The sequence below is a fragment of the Canis lupus genome, chromosome 20 (assembly GCF_011100685.1).
Source record: "Canis lupus familiaris isolate Mischka breed German Shepherd chromosome 20, alternate assembly UU_Cfam_GSD_1.0, whole genome shotgun sequence".
Taxonomy (NCBI): domain Eukaryota; kingdom Metazoa; phylum Chordata; class Mammalia; order Carnivora; family Canidae; genus Canis; species Canis lupus.
Genome location: NC_049241.1, coordinates 37,487,513 through 37,503,712, shown reverse-complemented (window position 1 = coordinate 37,503,712; position 16,200 = coordinate 37,487,513). Strand labels below are relative to the sequence as shown.

Below are 16,200 nucleotides of genomic sequence, written 5' to 3'. Positions count from 1 at the left end.
ATACAATGAACGGATAGAAGTATAATTACTTGGAAGCAAAAAAATGAGATACCTATTGAAAAATGTAGGTTTCACTTTATTAACAGATCAGACCACAGGTTAAGGTTACAAAATTAAAACCAAGCAGCAGTGTTGAACTAGCTGTACCAATCCTGTCAGTCCATTTACCTCTGGTCATTCAGCACGGTAGTAAGCAAACACTTGTTGATAAGGCAGATGGAGACATTTATAGTCTATCTGGGAAGCCAACTGATAGACGGGGTAGTCTGTCCTCTTTACCCAGCTGAAACATCCCTCTTTCCATGGGTTGCTGCAGATAGGCTTTGAAGCCTTGCAACTGTTACTGCCCACACATACTGTCTTCCAGGATTTCCTGAGAAATGCTTACAGCATAAATTATGTTTTATTTTATATTTGAGATCTCCATATGTCTTCGGATCAAGCTGAATTTGCCTGTTGGGTCTGGAATATACCATTTTTCCCAGATCTCAGAATAGGAAGCAGTTCTTCCCCATGGCTTAAAGTGACCATTCCAGTGGAGTAACTTGGCAGCCTTTACAAACTGGGGTGAATATCGTTTTCCAGCACTGGAACCTTACATTGAGAGAAAAAAAAGCCAAATGTTTGTACTAGTGCCAGTACCAATCAGAAATAACTGTACATCAAACTGCAGAAAACTTTTTTTTTTAATTTTTTTTTAATTTTTTATTTATTTATGATAGTCACACACAGAGAGAGAGAGAGGCAGAGACATAGGCAGAGGGAGAAGCAGGCTCCATGCACCGGGAGCCCGACGTGGGATTTGATCCCGGGTCTCCAGGATCACGCCCTGGGCCAAAGGCAGGCGCTAAACCGCTGCGCCACCCAGGGATCCCTAAACTGCAGAAAACTTAAAGGAAACTGGATATATTTCATCTTGAGCATAGTTTTTCAGACGAGTAAATCTTTAATCCTTAATTCTTTTAATTTTTTTTTTTTTTGACTTACCAAGGTGGCGGACATTCCACATGGGGTCGATTGTAGAGTGTTGTTGATAAAATACGATCAGCAGAGGAGGTGTTGTGGTGCTGCCAGCCAATGTTCTGCTATACAGTCCCTCTCTTGGGACAGATGACAAATGTAAGCTGTTAGTGGAAAATCCTGACAAATTCCTCTTAGATTAGAAAGACCCCGAGAGTTGAAATAAGAGTCTTCACAGTGTAGTCAGCTATATACTTACTCTACATTGAGTTTCATCCATTTTTCCAGCTGGTTAGTTATATTCTGTTTTTTCCATTCTGTTAAGTTTGCAACAAAAACTCCAGGATTAAATGAGCAGGTGCTGGCTTTCATGGAAAGTTTACGAATTCTTTCCTTCTTATAGTCAAGATAGCCAATGTAATTGTACTAAAACACAAATGGGATATATAATATGTTTATTGCTTCAAACAATGAATATATAGTAATAGTAAAGAAAAATCTCATTAACTTGATTAGCAAAGGGCTCTAAGGCAAATAAAACTGACATCTGGGATTCTGAGTTGGTATAGAAACCTAGAATAAACATACTGAGCCATATGTTTAAGGAAGATTAGGTTGTCAAGTTTATGGACCAATTCGTAGAAAAGCCTTGGATTGTTGCATGGACTAACTGGGGAATGTAAAATGCAGGAGAAAGGAAGAGCTCCCTGATTTTGCTGCCTTCTCACCATTACCCTGCAGTATGGAGCGTGGAGTATCTGTAAAGATAACGAATAAGTAATTCACCTGATTCCCTGCTCCACGGATGACAACTTTTGTAGAGGCTGAATCACAATCTTCTGAAAATGCAGCTGCATGTCCTGGTTTCAGTGGTGTATTATAAAGTGCAAGAATATCCCCTGAAATAGACAAAGTTTTTTAAGATTTACACTTTAAGATGCCCATTCCTCCCACTTAGATGATCTTTTATAGGATACCGTAAATAAAATTAACACAACTGCCCACACTGGACAGAGAACAGCACCAATGGTGACAATCTTTGGTACCTTGCACAATTACATCATCATCCATATATATGGCCTTCTTTGCACTGGGAACCAGAACTGGCAAGTAGAACCTTGCAAAGGTTAACTGGGAAAGGAAAAGGAAAGAGGCATTGGCGTAGGATTCATCAGTGGCTATGCCTTTATTAGAAACTCCCAGAATGCTCTCCATACCCATGCAGGAGAAGATAGCTGAAGGTCTCTTAGAACTGCCCAACCTTGGTCCCCAAAGAGCTACTTACAGTGGGTAAGTGGGTACCCAGTTACCCAGCCATTTCCTAAAACAGTTGAATCTTGAACAGTGCAGGACTTAGGGACATTGGCCCCCTGGACAGTCAAAAGTTTGTCCCCCCCCCCCCAAACTTTATAGCGTACTGTTGATCACTAGAATATAATAAAACTTAATAGCATACTGTTGATAGCTTATCTAGAATATGAACAGTCCACACGTTTTGTACGTTACAAATTATTGAAAACTGCATAGAAGTGGACCCTCGAAGTTTAAACCTGTGTTGTCCTAGAGTCAGCTGTACTCCCAAGAACCAACAAGGATGCATGGAACTCACTGGTTTTATGGATTCTCCCTGGTTGGGATCCTCCTTTACTTTGCCTTCCAAAAGTTTAGTGTCAAAATTCACAATTTTGTATCTGATGTTTTTCAAGGTACTGCTGCTGAGCCAGGATCTGATGAAAATAAAGCAGCAAATTTCAGTTTTCTATAACCATATCCCCAAACTACAGCCTTTTCTTTGATCGCTGTTGAGGGTTTGCCCATCAGAGTCACTGCCTGAACCAAGATTCTGTGGTGATGGCTAGTGCTCCCACCAGGCTCACGCTTGGGACCAATGCTGTAGAAAAGCACCCTGTGGAGTTGAGAACATCCCATCACTACATGTGGTCCAACTCTTGTCTCTCCAGATACATGGTAAAGAAAAGTCAAAATATGGTAGTGAAAGCTAATTATCAACAAAAAGTGGTCATCACCCTGTTATTACACTCATTAATTCACTGTAATAACTTATTTTTCCCCCTGAGTCTAAGGTAAAAAGTCCATCTTCTCTAATGTACTGCATGTTTTTCCTGTGGCTATTGTAATGCATTATTTGTTTTTACATTACTTTAGATGATTTCAGAGTTTTCATGGGGAAAACGGTAATTTTCACAAACTAAACATGAACCATGTAGAAAATAGCCACAAGGACAGAAATGTTTTAGATCTTTGACAACTCTTAGCCTGTTAGACAAGATATTTGACTAAATTTCATAAATCTGAATTCAAGAGCATTTTTAAGATCTTGTTCACTTTAGGATTCTACGATTAGTCACAACTGTAGTAAGAAACATCTGCTGGATGATTACGTTCTTAGTGTTTTTTACATATTTTCTCATTTGCAACACAATAATCCTCTAAGTTGGGTGTTTTCACTCCATACTTAAAGATGTGGAAGTAGGCTCTAATCACTCTGGGCTAGGATGTGGATCTAGTATCTGCTCACTCCACCACACCACTGTGCCACTGTTCCCCCCATCCCATTCTACTCTAGACCTACTCAAGGTATATTATGAGATAAGGAGCTTGTAACAGGATGTAAATTAACATTCTGCTGCTTTCACACAGAGACTCTTCTTACCAAAACCTTATCAGCTTGAGTTAACAATGTGTGTGTGGCACAGCTGATTCACATCTTGGCAACATGTTTATGATACAATCATGGGAAAACATGTGCAATTTTTATGTTATAATCCCAACTATAAAAAAAGTATGTGCATATAGAAAAAGACGCCCCCCCCCCCCCAAAAAAAATTCCCTGGATTGGCAGCTGGCTTATTCTAGAGCATCCTCTAACAGCAGAATTGTCAGGCAAGCAGAGCTCACCGAAGATGATCTGCTGTACCATTGAGTGTAACAATGTAGAACATCACATTGGAGCGAGTATTGTGCTGAATGCTGTTTATAGCTGCAATGGCCCCTCCAAGCCTATCTTCAGATGCAGCAATGATCACAGGAATCTCCTCTTCTCTCCCGTCTACAGCTTGTCGGGGAACATTTGGGACAAAGTCTATAGGCTGAAACCCCACAATTCCTGAATCTGCAAAGAATACACACAAGGAAGGTATTGTTATCATTTCATGAGCTTTTGATATAGAGCCCAAGAACTGAAAAGAGGTAAGGTGAGAGAGGCATATAACCCAGAAACTGTTTTGCCATGTGTAACAAGGCTTCTGGAAAAGCAGAAGCATTAAAAAATTGGTGGCCTGAATTCTGATACACTGCTGGTGGGAATACAACAGAATCCTTCTAGAATGTATCTTAGTTTGTATCAAAAACTTTAAAAGAGAGGAGTGCCTGACTGGCTCAATCCAGGGAGGGCAGGGGTGGGGGGAGCATGTAACTCATGATCTCAGGGTCATGAGTTCAAGCTCCACATCGGCTGTTGAGATTACTTAAATTAACCTTAAACAGGTATGTGACCTCTGACACAGAAATTTCCCTTGCCTCTCTTAAAGACAAAATCTGAGAGGTTAAAGTCACAAGTTCGTTTATAATTGTAAAAACCTAGAAACAGACTAAACAGTTATTTTTCAAACTATGAATTATGTCCCATAAGTGGACAGGAAATCAGTTTCTCGTGGGTCATAATCAAAACTGAGTAGGAAAACGGTTCCTGAATTAGAATAGAGCCCTGAATTTGAAAAGTATCAGACTGCATCACAAAGCAACTCTACTGTTTTATAAGTGTTCCTTTTTGCCCTTCAATATATATTTATTCATTTACATTCAATGACCACCTAATATATGCAAGGCATTATCTAGGCAGTGAGGCTGGAGCCATGAATAAAAGACAAATCCCTGGGCAGTCCCGGTGGCGCAGCGGTTTAGCACCACTTGCAGCCCACGGCATGATCCTGGAGTCCCGGGATCGAGTCCCACGTCAGGCTCTCTGCATGGAGCCTGCTTCTCCCTCTGCCTGTGTCTCTGCCTCTCTCTCTCTGCATCTCTATGAAGAAATAAAATCTTAAAAAAAAAAAAGACAAATCCCTGTCATCATGAAGCGTAGATAGACAAAAAGTAAATACACATGTATACTCATGCTATATATGTAACACATTTCTTGGTGGGGATACCACTGATTCACTGTACCAAGACTTTTTCCTATGGATTCAAACTATGTGGTATTAAGATTTTATATGAGGAGTATCTACCATCATGGTGACTTAAAATATCGGGAAAACATGTCACATGCAGTTTATGTAGTGCATAATCTCATAACAGAAAAAAATACACAGGAAAAAAACCCAAGAAGGTACTACACCAAAATTTTAATAATTTGGTAATGAAATCATATATTCAGTGAAACTATTGAGTACCTCCTGTGCACCAGCCATCATCTAAATGCAGAGGAGATAGAGTGAACAAATTCTTGTGGAGCCTGAATGCTCTTTTAGAAATGTTACCACCAGGAGCATATGTTTCTTTATGTACATATTACGTGTGTGTGTGTGTGTGTGTGTGTGTACGTATATATGTGTGTGTGTATATATATATATAAATACTTCTTGTTATAAAACAGTACTCAGTGAATGTCAAGGGAAAGCTATTAATCGTTTCTTACTCTAGGTCAACTACGGTGGGTGGCAACCCCAAAATGATTTTTGACAAACATCCTGAAGCTTCACACATATCTCAAAACCAGAGCAGGAGCAGTATGGATAACTAATTTAAAAGAACTGATGATGGAATTATGCAATAAAGTGACTTTTTAAATCAGTTGATAGGCTTGATGGTTTTGTTTTTCTACACAGTCCCTGATACTGTTGTACAGGTTCAAGGAAAGTAACCATACTGACGCCTGTAAACAGGGCAGGCATCCAAGATAAGCATCACTCACCTTCTGAAGCCCTGTCCTGCTGCAGTGTGGGTAGACAGCAGCCCACAGAGGCTCCTCTAAGGCCTCTGATTTGGTGAATTGGTGAAAAGGGATCTGCCAGCAGATCAAACCCTGGCATCTCCCAGATCTCCCCAGACAGGGAGAAGGGGTGGGGGTGGGGCTGCAAGAGCAGCACAACGAGTACCACACTTCTCCCTTCCCCAGTCAGGCCACTTTTATCAGGACAAGAAGAAAACTTTTTCTTTAATCTAGTGATGTACCAGGATGTTGGGATACACAGAACTCCAGGTCCTCGATAGATGCCAAGGCATTAGTAAGGCTTCCCATACCTGAAACCTCATTCCTTAGCAAACTGCTCAGGCCCAGGAAGTTATGGTGCAAAACCAGTAAGAAGAGAGCAACAGCCAGGACCAGGATGATGATGTTTACTGAAATACAGAGGAAAAGCCTGCATGACATCTCTTTACCTTTTGAGCAGCTGTAAAAACAACATAATTTGTAGAAAAAGCATACCTTTACGGAAGGACATCTTTTTCTTCTGTTTTATATAAATGCTAGTTTTTAACCCTACAAGACAAAAGCAAGCCCCCAGTTAGTAGGTACATGAGAATGACCATCGAAATGCCTCAACACTTTTATTCAGGTAGAAACATACAGTATCTTCTGCCAGAAACTCATTTTGAATGAACAGTTTCCAAGAACCTAACTTGAGACCTGAATTTTATGTGGTAGTCATGATAATACTGGGAGAAAGTCTTGTACGTTAGATGTCACCAGATGAAAAGCAAAATAAATTCTATCGAGGAACACTTGCTGACTACAGAAATATTTTCCAAATGAATTTCTATTCAAGATTCCTAATTAAATTAGACATGGACTTGGTTATCTATGATCAAGTAACCTGAGATCAGCCTCATTGGTACAAAATGACCCTGTTCTGAGTTGTATCCCATCCAGCTTTAACTGGAATTAAAAAAAAAATTTTCCAAATTCATTTAAAACTACAGCAGAAGGGACGCCTGGGTGGCTCAGTGGTTGAGTGCCTGCCTTTGGCCCGGCGCGTGATCCCTGGAGTCCTGGGATCGAGTCCCACATCGGGCTCCCTGCATGGAGCCTGCTTCTCTCTCTTTGCCTATGTTTCTGCCTCTATGTCTTTCATGAATAAATAAATAAAATCTTTTTAAAAATTATAGCAGAAAGGGGCACTTGGGTGGCTCGGTTGAGTGTCTGGCTCTTGATTTCAGCATAGGTCATGATTTCAGGGCTATGAGACCAAGCCGTGCAAGGAGGCTGCTTAAGATTCTCTCACCCTCTGCCCCGCTCCCCCTAAAATAGCAGAGAAACATAATTACAAAAATGTACAAAATCCACTTTTGCTTTCAAAAGTTTAGGGTGCTATTCTCAAAAATTAAAAATCTGGTAAAAGAAAAAATGAGCTTTCCAGGGCTTAACCTCTGTTGGTTAACTACTCATCTCTTCATAAAGCAGTATCTAATACTGTCATCTGTCTGTGGCTTGTGCTCACCTCATCTGATGCCTTCGCTTAAAAAAAAAAAAAAAAAAGATAATAATAGGGGCACCTGGCTGGCTCAGTCAGTAGAGACTGCGACTCTTGATCCCAAGAGTCTGAGCCCCACAGTGGATGTAGAAATTACTTAAAAAATTAAAAAGAAATTTAAAATAATAATTCAGTGGCAACAAGATTATGTGTGGAACTAAATGAAGCGATCAGATCAGATTTCTACAACATCTCTGGGTAATGTTTCCTTAAAAGATTTTATGCATCCAGGATATTATGATCCTACTTCTGAAACCTTTATACTTTTATGCTTCATCCTCCCTCATGGGAGTACCTAACATTTTTACATAAGGCTATTAACTCCACAAAGCACTTTGAATTATAGCATATTTCTAAAGTAAAAGTAAGTCTGAATTAATTTCATTGTTAGTACGTGCCTATGAGGCACTTGATTTCTCAAGGCCTTTGAAAAAAAAGAGAAAGAACACCTTTTTTTTTTTTTTTTTTTTTTTAACTTGCTAGCTACCTGCATTAAGACCCACATTCTTGGCAGCTGTGCCCATTTTTTCTGCTTTCCCTTTTGTTAATATGTCGTCCCATGAAAGGCCATTCCACTGATACCCTAACATAACCTCTCTAATTGTTTCCTTAGTGCAGCATCAGCAAACGCTTTCCCTCTCAGTTGGATCACACTCATCATATTATCATGCTCTTCTATCTTCCAGTTAATTAAAAACAACAAAAAACTACTCCCCTCACCCTAGCTGATCCACAGACCCATTTCTGTGTTCCCCTCTTGAAAAAATTTAATATGTAGTTCCACTCGTTTTCCTTCTCTCCAACCAGACTTCTGCCCCTACTGTTCCACTCAAACTGACCTTGTTGAGGTCGCCAAAGACCAAGATCATCTTTATGTCCTCTTTATCATCCCCTCAGAGGCCATCAGGATAGTTCACTACACCCCCTCATTTATGAAACTATCTCATTTCTCTGTTTCTTGATTTCTGTCTTCCCAGACTAGAATGTAGGCTCTATGAGAATAGAGACCCCAATGAAACTACTGATGCATCCTCACATCTGAAAACCACCATGACTCTTATTAGACATGTGATATTTGTTGAATGGTCTTGTAAATATGAGCAACGGTGGTTCTCAGCTCAAAAAAGAGAACACCATCTTTGATAACGGTCGTGAAAACACATTTCAACATAAGGACCAACATGGATTCCAACAAAGATCTCTCTCAAATGGAACCGGACAGGCAATTTCCTTCTTCTCACCATATGTTAGAGCTCCAATACCCTTAAAGCCTTTGCAGCAACTGCCACATTGTGAAGTGCATTTAAAAAGAGATAACGCAGGGATGCCCGGCTGGCTCAATCTCAGAAGCCAGTTACTCTTGATCTAGAGATTGTGAGTTCGAGGTTGGGTGTAGATGTTACTTAAATAAATGAAACTTTAAAGGTGGGGGACGGTAACACAGGGAGACAGGTCTATTTCTACATACAACAGAGAGTCTATTAAATAGTCTCTGCCAGGCCGAAAGGTGGAAAGGCACTTTCTCCTGCCTCTTCATCTGGCTAGCTCCCACTTGGCTTTCAGGCCTCAAGGGGGGAGCCTCTCAAACCCCACATTCAGCGGCACCTGCCCTGAGCTCCCTCCCACATCTCCCTGGCCGCCCAATCCCAGAATAAATCTGTCACTTATTTCTGGGGCTATGCCACTGTCTCCCCCAACACGTCGTGGGCTCTATGAAGCATGAGCCCGGTGCTGGTCACTGCAGTACCCGAGGCCAGTGCGTGCACAGAGCAAGGCGCCGTGAAGTGCTGACTCTATGAATGAGCGGCGGCCCGAGCCTGGAGCGCGGAGAACCCCGCCGCCTGCGCCCCCGACACGCGACAGAGCAGAGGCCAAGCGCCACCCGGGAGGCACAGGCAGGGTCTCTCCGAAACACGGGGCACCCTACCTCGCTCGGATAACAAGGGAGAGGCACACCCCAGTCGGGAGAGAGGGATGGGTCGGTCCTGGGAGGGCCCGGTGCAGCCGGCGAGCCAGCCGCGCTGCCAACGTGGGGGACTCTCCGGGAGGGAGTCGCTCCCAAGGCGGTGCGAGGGGCGGCCGAGCGCGGGTCCCCCCTAAACTGCAGGGGTCCACAGGGCGCCCTTCGGGGACGCTCCGGAGGCTCCCCGGGCCCACAGCCCCCCGCCCCCCGCCCCCCGTTAGGTCCGGCCGGGCCGTTCCCCTCGGGCGCTCCCCCGGCCGCCCTTACCTGCAGCTGGAGGAGGAGGAGCCACCGCCCGCGCCCCGGCCCGCCCCGCCAGCTCAGCGGCCGCCCCGCAGGCCGGGGGGCCCAGCTCGCCGCCGGGCCGCCCGCCTGCCCTGCACTCGGGACCCAGCCCGCCGCCCGCCCGCCCGCTAGCTCGGCGGCCGCCGCGAGTCCGGCCACCCGCTGCCCGCTGCCCGCTGCCCGCTCCGCCCGCGGGAGCGCGGCCACACAGGCGCCGCCGGGCAGCCCTGCCGCCGGGGTCCTCGCCGAGGAAACACGGTCGCCATGGCGACGGGGCGCGCGCCGGCAGCCGGTGGGCCGCAGCGGCGCCGCGGAGGGCGTCTAGCAGGGCCGGGGCCTCGGCTCCCGGCAGCCGGCAGCGCGGACGGCGAGCCCTTCCCGGGCGCGCGATGCCTGCTCGCGGCCGCCGCCGCCTCCCCCGCGGGCCGGGCGCCGGGCGCCAGCCTGTCGCCGCAGCGGGGGGCGCGTAGCGGCGGCGGCGGCGCGGGGCGGGGCCTCGGGCCGCGGGGGGCCGCGGGCAACATCCGCTTCCGGGGCCGCGGCCATCGCGCTCCCCGGCTCCGCGGGCCTGCCGTGCTGCGCCTCGCCCCAGAGCCCCGGGGCCACGGCCCGAGAGTCGCGGCTGCCCTCCGCCGGCCGCCGGCCTTCTCAGCCAGCCATGCTGGAGCATCTGAGCTCGCTCCCCACGCAGATGGTGAGGGTCGGCGCGGTGCCTGGCGGACGGGCCGCCTTCCTGCGTCGCCGAGTTGCGCCGCTCGCGTCCCCACCTCTCTTCTCCGGGGGTGCCCCTGCCCTGCTCCCCTGGGAGGCTTGTTCGCCCCGCACACCCAGAACCTCGCCTCTTGCCCGGTCCCTGGGGAGGCCCCTGCTGTTGGGGTGGCCCGGTGCCCGCGCGGCGAGGCCAGGGCGGAAACCGTCTGCGGCGGTGGAACCAATTCCTGCTTTGCTCTTCTTCACCTCTAGGATTACAAGGGCCAGAAGCTAGCTGAACAGATGTTTCAGGGAATTATTCTTTTTTCCGCAGTAAGTATCGGTTTTGCACAGTATTCTTTCTTCTCCCCCGCCCCCAGCCAGCTTGACTGTATTTAACACACTTCGTTTGTTTACAGATAGTTGGATTTATCTACGGGTACGTGGCCGAACAGTTTGGGTGGACTGTCTATATAGTTATGGCCGGATTTGCTTTTTCGTGTTTGGTAAGAAGTTTGTGGGTATTTGAATGTTAGTGACAAGTTCACTCTGAATTGGTTGGTTTGGTTGGACCTAGCAGTAAGAACCAGCACCGACTTTTGTCATCAGTCCTTGGAAAAGTAGAATGCCAAGTAAGTGTCACATAAAGTAAGCTGCATAAAAGGACACAGCATAAAAGGACATTTCTTTTGGCAGCTGCTCCAAGCAGTAATCTTAAGGTCAGAGCTAGTGGTAATTTCCTCTGGTCTTCACAGTGCTCCCTCCTCACCGTTTAGCTCTTAAAGCCTTCTGTGTCAATGGTGAGGCTTGTTCCCAGTTTTTTAATTTATCTTGTTTGGGCAGAGGTATAACTGGAATGTCAGTTTTGCTGCTGTTTTTACTATGCTGTTAGCATAGGAGGTATTTGGGAACCAGGCATTATCTGTAATGATCTTTCAGACTTTTAATGTTTAATATTGATGGATTTTCTCTGTTCTGGTTCAGTTGACACTTCCTCCATGGCCCATTTATCGCCGGCATCCCCTCAAGTGGTTACCTGTCCAAGACTCAGGTTCAGAAGACAAGAAACCGGGAGAAAGAAAAATTAAGAGGCATGCTAAAAATAACTAATTAGGGTTTCCATGATTTAGCTTTACTATTGCACCTGCTTCCGTTTTGTGTGAGATGAGCTCAATTGTTTTCATATCCAAAACATGAGCTTAAACCCATCGCTGCTCTTTCAGCACAGCTGTGTGTAGATTTTGTTCTCTTTATAGTTCACTTCTAACTCAGCTGGTTTTTGATTTATAAATACTTTAGACCATCTCTTCATAATCTTCGTCTGAAATGAGAACAGAAAACACAAGTATGCAAAGCTTCTTTCAGGTCTACAAAAAGTGACAAATGCCTCATAAATGATAGTACAATTTAACTGTCAAAGTTTTATAATTCATTACGAGTGGTTAAGTTGTTTTAATGTTTTCAATTAAAACTCAATGCAAGTCTATGTCTAAAGAGTCTTTTGTTCATTGTTCTGCAAGCGAACCTACTAGTAAAAGCCAAAGTTAGAAGTTTGTGGTTTTGAAAGCATCATTTCTATTTTCTGTAGCTGTAAGTTCCTAATACATGTCTTTCTTGACAACAGTAAGCACCTATAAAAAAAATTTACTAATGTAAATTCGTGGGAAAGTAGTATTTTGGCACCCTAAAATAAGGTCGTTAAGCAGAAAAAATTCAATCCATGCTTTACTTGAGGTGGACCAAAGTGGAAACCTGTTCCTTTTAAATCTGCCAGAGGGCTGAAGAGAAAAATGTTCTAAAGGTTTTTGTGTGTGGGATGGGAGAGGGTTACTAGAAGTGATACTCTATTTCTCAGAACCAGAAAAATAGGACTTATTAATAAGATATAAGTTTAAAAAATGAGAGCAAAGACTTATTTAATACAACAAAAGTCAGGAAGGTTTAAAAAAAAAAAGATAAAACTTAAGACAGCAGAAATAAGACCAAGCATATCAGTAAGAGTAATACGATTAAAAAATTAGGAGCTCCCAAATAGGGTTAAGTTAAGTTACCTATTTTTTTTCAAGATGGTATCCAAAAGTTAAAAACAGGAACAATGATATATTAGGTAGAGCAAGCAGAAAGGGGTAATTGTGAGAAAGTCAGATACTTAATATCAGAAAGCATTAAATGGGAAAAGGTATTTCATAGCTGCCAAGATGTCACTGTTAAGAATCATTATGTATTAAATAGGACATGAAATGTATAAAGAATGTTATGTACATAAGAGTTTGGCAAAGCTACACTCTTGGTAGGAGACCAACACTACCACCTTTCAGATTGTGGTAGATCAAGTGGACAGGTGATCAAAAGGAAGACTTGGACTTGTTCTCTATGCTTCCCTCAGATATACATGACTTATTTTTTCTATTTTAGTAAGTTCTCTTTTTTAAGATTTTATTTATTTGACAGAGATAGCATAAGCACAGGGAGAGGGAGAAGCAGGCTAGCAGGCTCTCCACTGAGCAGGGAGCCCAATGCAGGGCTTGCTCCCAGGACCCTGGGATCATGACCTGAACTGCAAGCAAGCACTTAACCAACTGAGCTACCCAGGTGCCCCTTATTCTTTCATTCAGGTCTCTACTGAGATGTGACTATAAAGAAGCATCTCCTGCGCTATCAAAATACAATGGTATGCCTCTTTATTCTATTTGCACTAATATTTCCCACATTATGTATTTCTTCATCCCCTCCATCCCCCCAGAATGTAAGCTCCATGGGAACAGGAATCTTATGCTCATTACTGTTTGCATAGTACCTAGGAGTTGGTGACACATTGTAGGTGATCAATAGATATTAATGAATGATTCAGAGCTGCACTGTCCAATATGGTGCCATTAGTCACTTGTGTCTATTTAAAACTGAGTTCCTCAAGCTAGCCACATTTCAAGAGCTCAAAAGCCATATATGACCAGTAGCTACTTCATCACAATGCACATACAGAACATTTCCTTCACCACAATACTCTACTGGTCAGGTCTTAATATAAGTTTGAATAATACATAAAGGCAAGTGATTCTGTGCATAACAATTCACCTTTATTAAATGCCCATAGGGCCACTCCAATTATGGGTCATCTACTGAGCCACAGGGAAGAACAATTCCAAGAAACAAAAGGCAGGTCATATTCAGTAGCAACACTGCAATGTAGTTGGAACAGGAGATAAAATTTTCCCGGTTTGCGAAATTCAGGCATCCTTTGCTTTCCACAAGCTCGTTGCATGCCACTTCACTTTTAGAAAAGGCTTACGTTACTATAGTAATGGCGTTTTTTGATAAAAGTGAAAATCCTCTTCAGATTTCTTTCAGCAGAAACAGGTACTACTGTATGTCTTTCATAAAGGTGAAGTGGTGTATCACGAACTTTCAGAAAGAGGGATACTCCGCTTTTCACCATTTCAGCTTCCCAAGGGTTTCACAGGAATGCTCTACTTTTGGATAGCCAAGGAACCTTGCATATGGAAATTAAGGAACACTTCTTAAAGAGAAAATCAAAACTAGAATTACTGACTTTAAGAATATCAAAATAATATCAAAGTCTGAAATGTGGCCAAGAGTATATTGAGAAGAAAATTCATACTGTTAAAAGTGTTTTATAATAATATAAGAAAGATGAAAAATGATTAGCACTCAAGGAAAACTACAGAATAACCAAAAGATATTGGGATGAAAACAATGTTTAAAAGAAAATAAAAATATACAGAATGGGAATAATAACATGGGGGAGAATTTTTAAATTCTAAGAAAACAATATATACATTATAGCAATAAGTGAGAAAACTTGAGTAAAACTGACCTCTCCAGAAAGATAGATTTGTAAAACATGTAAGAAATGGTGAATAGTTCAAGAAGACCCACAGTTTGCCCCCAAATGGGACTGGGACTGTGTGGTTTTACTATTGAGTTCTAACAAACCCTTCAAAGTAAAACTAAGAGGTCTCAGAAACCAGACTATGAGCACTGTAAGCAAGAGTATTGTTTTACTCACCACTATATCCCCAGCTCCTGACATAGCACCTGGCACACAGGAAAAACTAAACGTCTGTTAAGTGAGTAGAAAGGGAACATTTCATTACAGTATTTTATGAGTATGTAATTTTCAAAGAAAGTAAGGTAACATTTTTAATTATAAAAAACGAAAACATTTGTGAAGCAATATTCATTTTTAAAGTCCTTTGAATACAGAACTGAAAATTCACTAATTAAGACTTATTTTATAAAAACAATTTATTTCCCACATAGGAATTCCCCTTTATTAAACAGCTAATAAAATATGTGATAAATAGTCATACATTTAAAGACAACCAATAATTTGATGTACAAGAAGACAAAACTTCAGGAGATAAATGTCCAACACAACTAAAAGGAGCTGGACTTCATTTACAAATTGCTTAATTTGAAAGGGAATTAGTGTTGAAGAAATGTTTTCACCAATGAAAATATTACCCTAAAAAAAAAACAGTATACAAAAACACTGATTTGCCAAAGCCAAAATATTTCTTAGTTTCAATTCTTATATACCGTGAGGTTCATATGAAATGAAAATAAAATGTTAAACATCCATCAATATGTAAAAAAGGAATTCAGTTACTCAAGCAGTAGATATAATTTCATATTCAGATCTACTCCCAGAATGATGAATTGACTTTTTAAAAAAATAATTTATCAACTACTACCTAAGGTTATTAACAATGACAACTAGTATCACTATAAGACATTCATTTCTCCTATGCATTTATCACTACAGTACAATATAAAACTTCCAATCTCATATTTTATGGCCCTGTAATCAAGCTAAATAGTATCTTAAAAAAATAAAGTTCTAAATACAAAGAGGGGGTTTAAGGCTCAGTAAACAGTAACCAAACAGACATCTTCTAACAGATTTCCCTCATCAAGAAAGTAAAATTGCCAAAGGTTTTTTTCATTCTTTTGTGACATTGCTTCATATTATTCTGGTCCATCCCATTTTTTTCCCAGTTTAAAAAAAAAAAAAAAAAAGCTATAAGGATGGTGAATGGCCTCTAACCATTATTATGGATTTGTTTCTGTTTAAGCTAAAAACCTCTGAAAATAGGTCTTTAGTTCTGGCAGATTTAATTCTCAAAAATTCACATTTTCTTCAAAAAATTTCAACTGGCGAGCTTTCACACTGTAAGTTGTATATTTTTCACCCATGTGCTCCTGCAAACGTACCTATTTGGGAAATAAAAAGAAAATCAGTATATAGTAGAAAAAAAATCTTTGTAATCTTAGAAGAGCTTTTCACAAAAAAAAGAAGATGGGCTTTTCTAAGCATGACACCAGAAGTGGAAACCATATCAGAAAATACTATCATTTTTTTGAATTTTAAGCTTCAAGATATCAAAAACTAAAGTCATATGAAATTAAAAACAAACACTATACTGGGGAAAATTTGCAACATACATGCCAAAGAGTATCATTAATACAAAGAGCTCTTAGTAAAACACAACAATATTAGAATATTAGAAGATAAAACAACAAAATCAATCCCATAGATAATTCAGGAAAGGCATTCACAAAAATTAATACAAAAAACAGAAATTTCAGTCTAATAACCAAAAATTACACTATGTGGCACTCAATATATGCCTGGAATTAAAATAACACCTAATTATGTGTTAAACAGATGTGATACACCTCCTGATTCAGTGCAAAGAGGGGACATAATATCACTTTTGCGGTATGCTGAAAATGCATAATCTGAATCTGTTCATGAACAAACAAATCCAAACCAAGGATCATTTTATA

At 41.9% G+C, this 16,200-nt stretch overlaps 3 protein-coding genes across 16 annotated transcripts in view; 1 reads left to right on the top strand and 2 right to left on the bottom strand.

The window, feature by feature from the left end:
- Nucleotides 1-55: 55 nt before the first annotated feature.
- Nucleotides 56-9,743, bottom strand: GLT8D1 (glycosyltransferase 8 domain containing 1). Of its 2 annotated transcripts, none has more exons than XM_038566227.1 (10): nucleotides 9,682-9,743; nucleotides 6,407-6,460; nucleotides 6,223-6,321; nucleotides 3,880-4,093; nucleotides 2,570-2,687; nucleotides 2,007-2,091; nucleotides 1,747-1,859; nucleotides 1,220-1,386; nucleotides 988-1,100; nucleotides 56-594 (listed from the first exon to the last, which is right to left on the bottom strand). In XM_038566227.1, exons 2-10 carry the CDS (start codon nucleotides 6,420-6,422, stop codon nucleotides 404-406), a joined length of 1,116 nt encoding a protein of 371 aa, XP_038422155.1. In that variant the 5' UTR covers nucleotides 6,423-6,460; nucleotides 9,682-9,743; the 3' UTR covers nucleotides 56-403. The 2 variants fall into 2 exon arrangements, with proteins under 2 accessions (XP_038422155.1, XP_038422156.1); XM_038566228.1 differs by lacking the exon at nucleotides 9,682-9,743 and adding an exon at nucleotides 9,379-9,472.
- Nucleotides 9,744-10,229: 486 nt separating this feature from the next.
- SPCS1 (signal peptidase complex subunit 1) lies at nucleotides 10,230-11,875 on the top strand. Its single transcript, XM_038566200.1, has 4 exons — nucleotides 10,230-10,393; nucleotides 10,663-10,722; nucleotides 10,809-10,895; nucleotides 11,374-11,875. The coding sequence occupies exons 1-4, from the start codon at nucleotides 10,358-10,360 to the stop codon at nucleotides 11,497-11,499; spliced, it is 309 nt and encodes a 102-aa protein (XP_038422128.1). The 5' UTR covers nucleotides 10,230-10,357; the 3' UTR covers nucleotides 11,500-11,875.
- NEK4 (NIMA related kinase 4) overlaps nucleotides 11,318-16,200 on the bottom strand; it is a 34,949-nt gene continuing 30,066 nt past the window's right edge. For 4 of the 13 annotated variants that reach the window (XM_038566187.1, XM_038566196.1, XM_038566198.1 and 1 more), the window contains 2 exons: nucleotides 14,417-14,470; nucleotides 11,500-11,710 (listed from right to left, as the gene is read on the bottom strand). In XM_038566187.1, coding sequence (XP_038422115.1) covers nucleotides 11,609-11,710; nucleotides 14,417-14,470 — 156 coding nt within the window. In that variant the 3' untranslated portion in view covers nucleotides 11,500-11,608. Of the gene's footprint in view, nucleotides 11,711-13,444; nucleotides 13,907-14,416; nucleotides 14,471-14,637; nucleotides 15,625-16,200 lie in introns of those variants that run through there. The other 9 variants (XM_038566190.1, XM_038566199.1, XR_005374900.1 and 6 more) reach the window with 8 other exon arrangements.

Bases quoted from the DNA above. Each gene is read 5' to 3' on its own strand.
- GLT8D1 (XM_038566227.1), bottom strand. The intron at 4,094-6,222 runs GTATGGGAAGCC...TATTCTTTGCAG, and splicing joins GCTAAGGAATGAGGTTTCAG to ATTCAGGAATTGTGGGGTTT. The intron at 1,387-1,746 runs GTGAATTACTTA...TTTGTGTTTTAG, and splicing joins TCCGTGGAGCAGGGAATCAG to TACAATTACATTGGCTATCT.
- SPCS1 (XM_038566200.1), top strand. From the start codon at position 10,358: ATGCTGGAGCATCTGAGCTCGCTCCCCACGCAGATG. The intron at 10,723-10,808 runs GTAAGTATCGGT...GTTTGTTTACAG, and splicing joins GAATTATTCTTTTTTCCGCA to ATAGTTGGATTTATCTACGG. The intron at 10,896-11,373 runs GTAAGAAGTTTG...GTTCTGGTTCAG, and splicing joins GATTTGCTTTTTCGTGTTTG to TTGACACTTCCTCCATGGCC.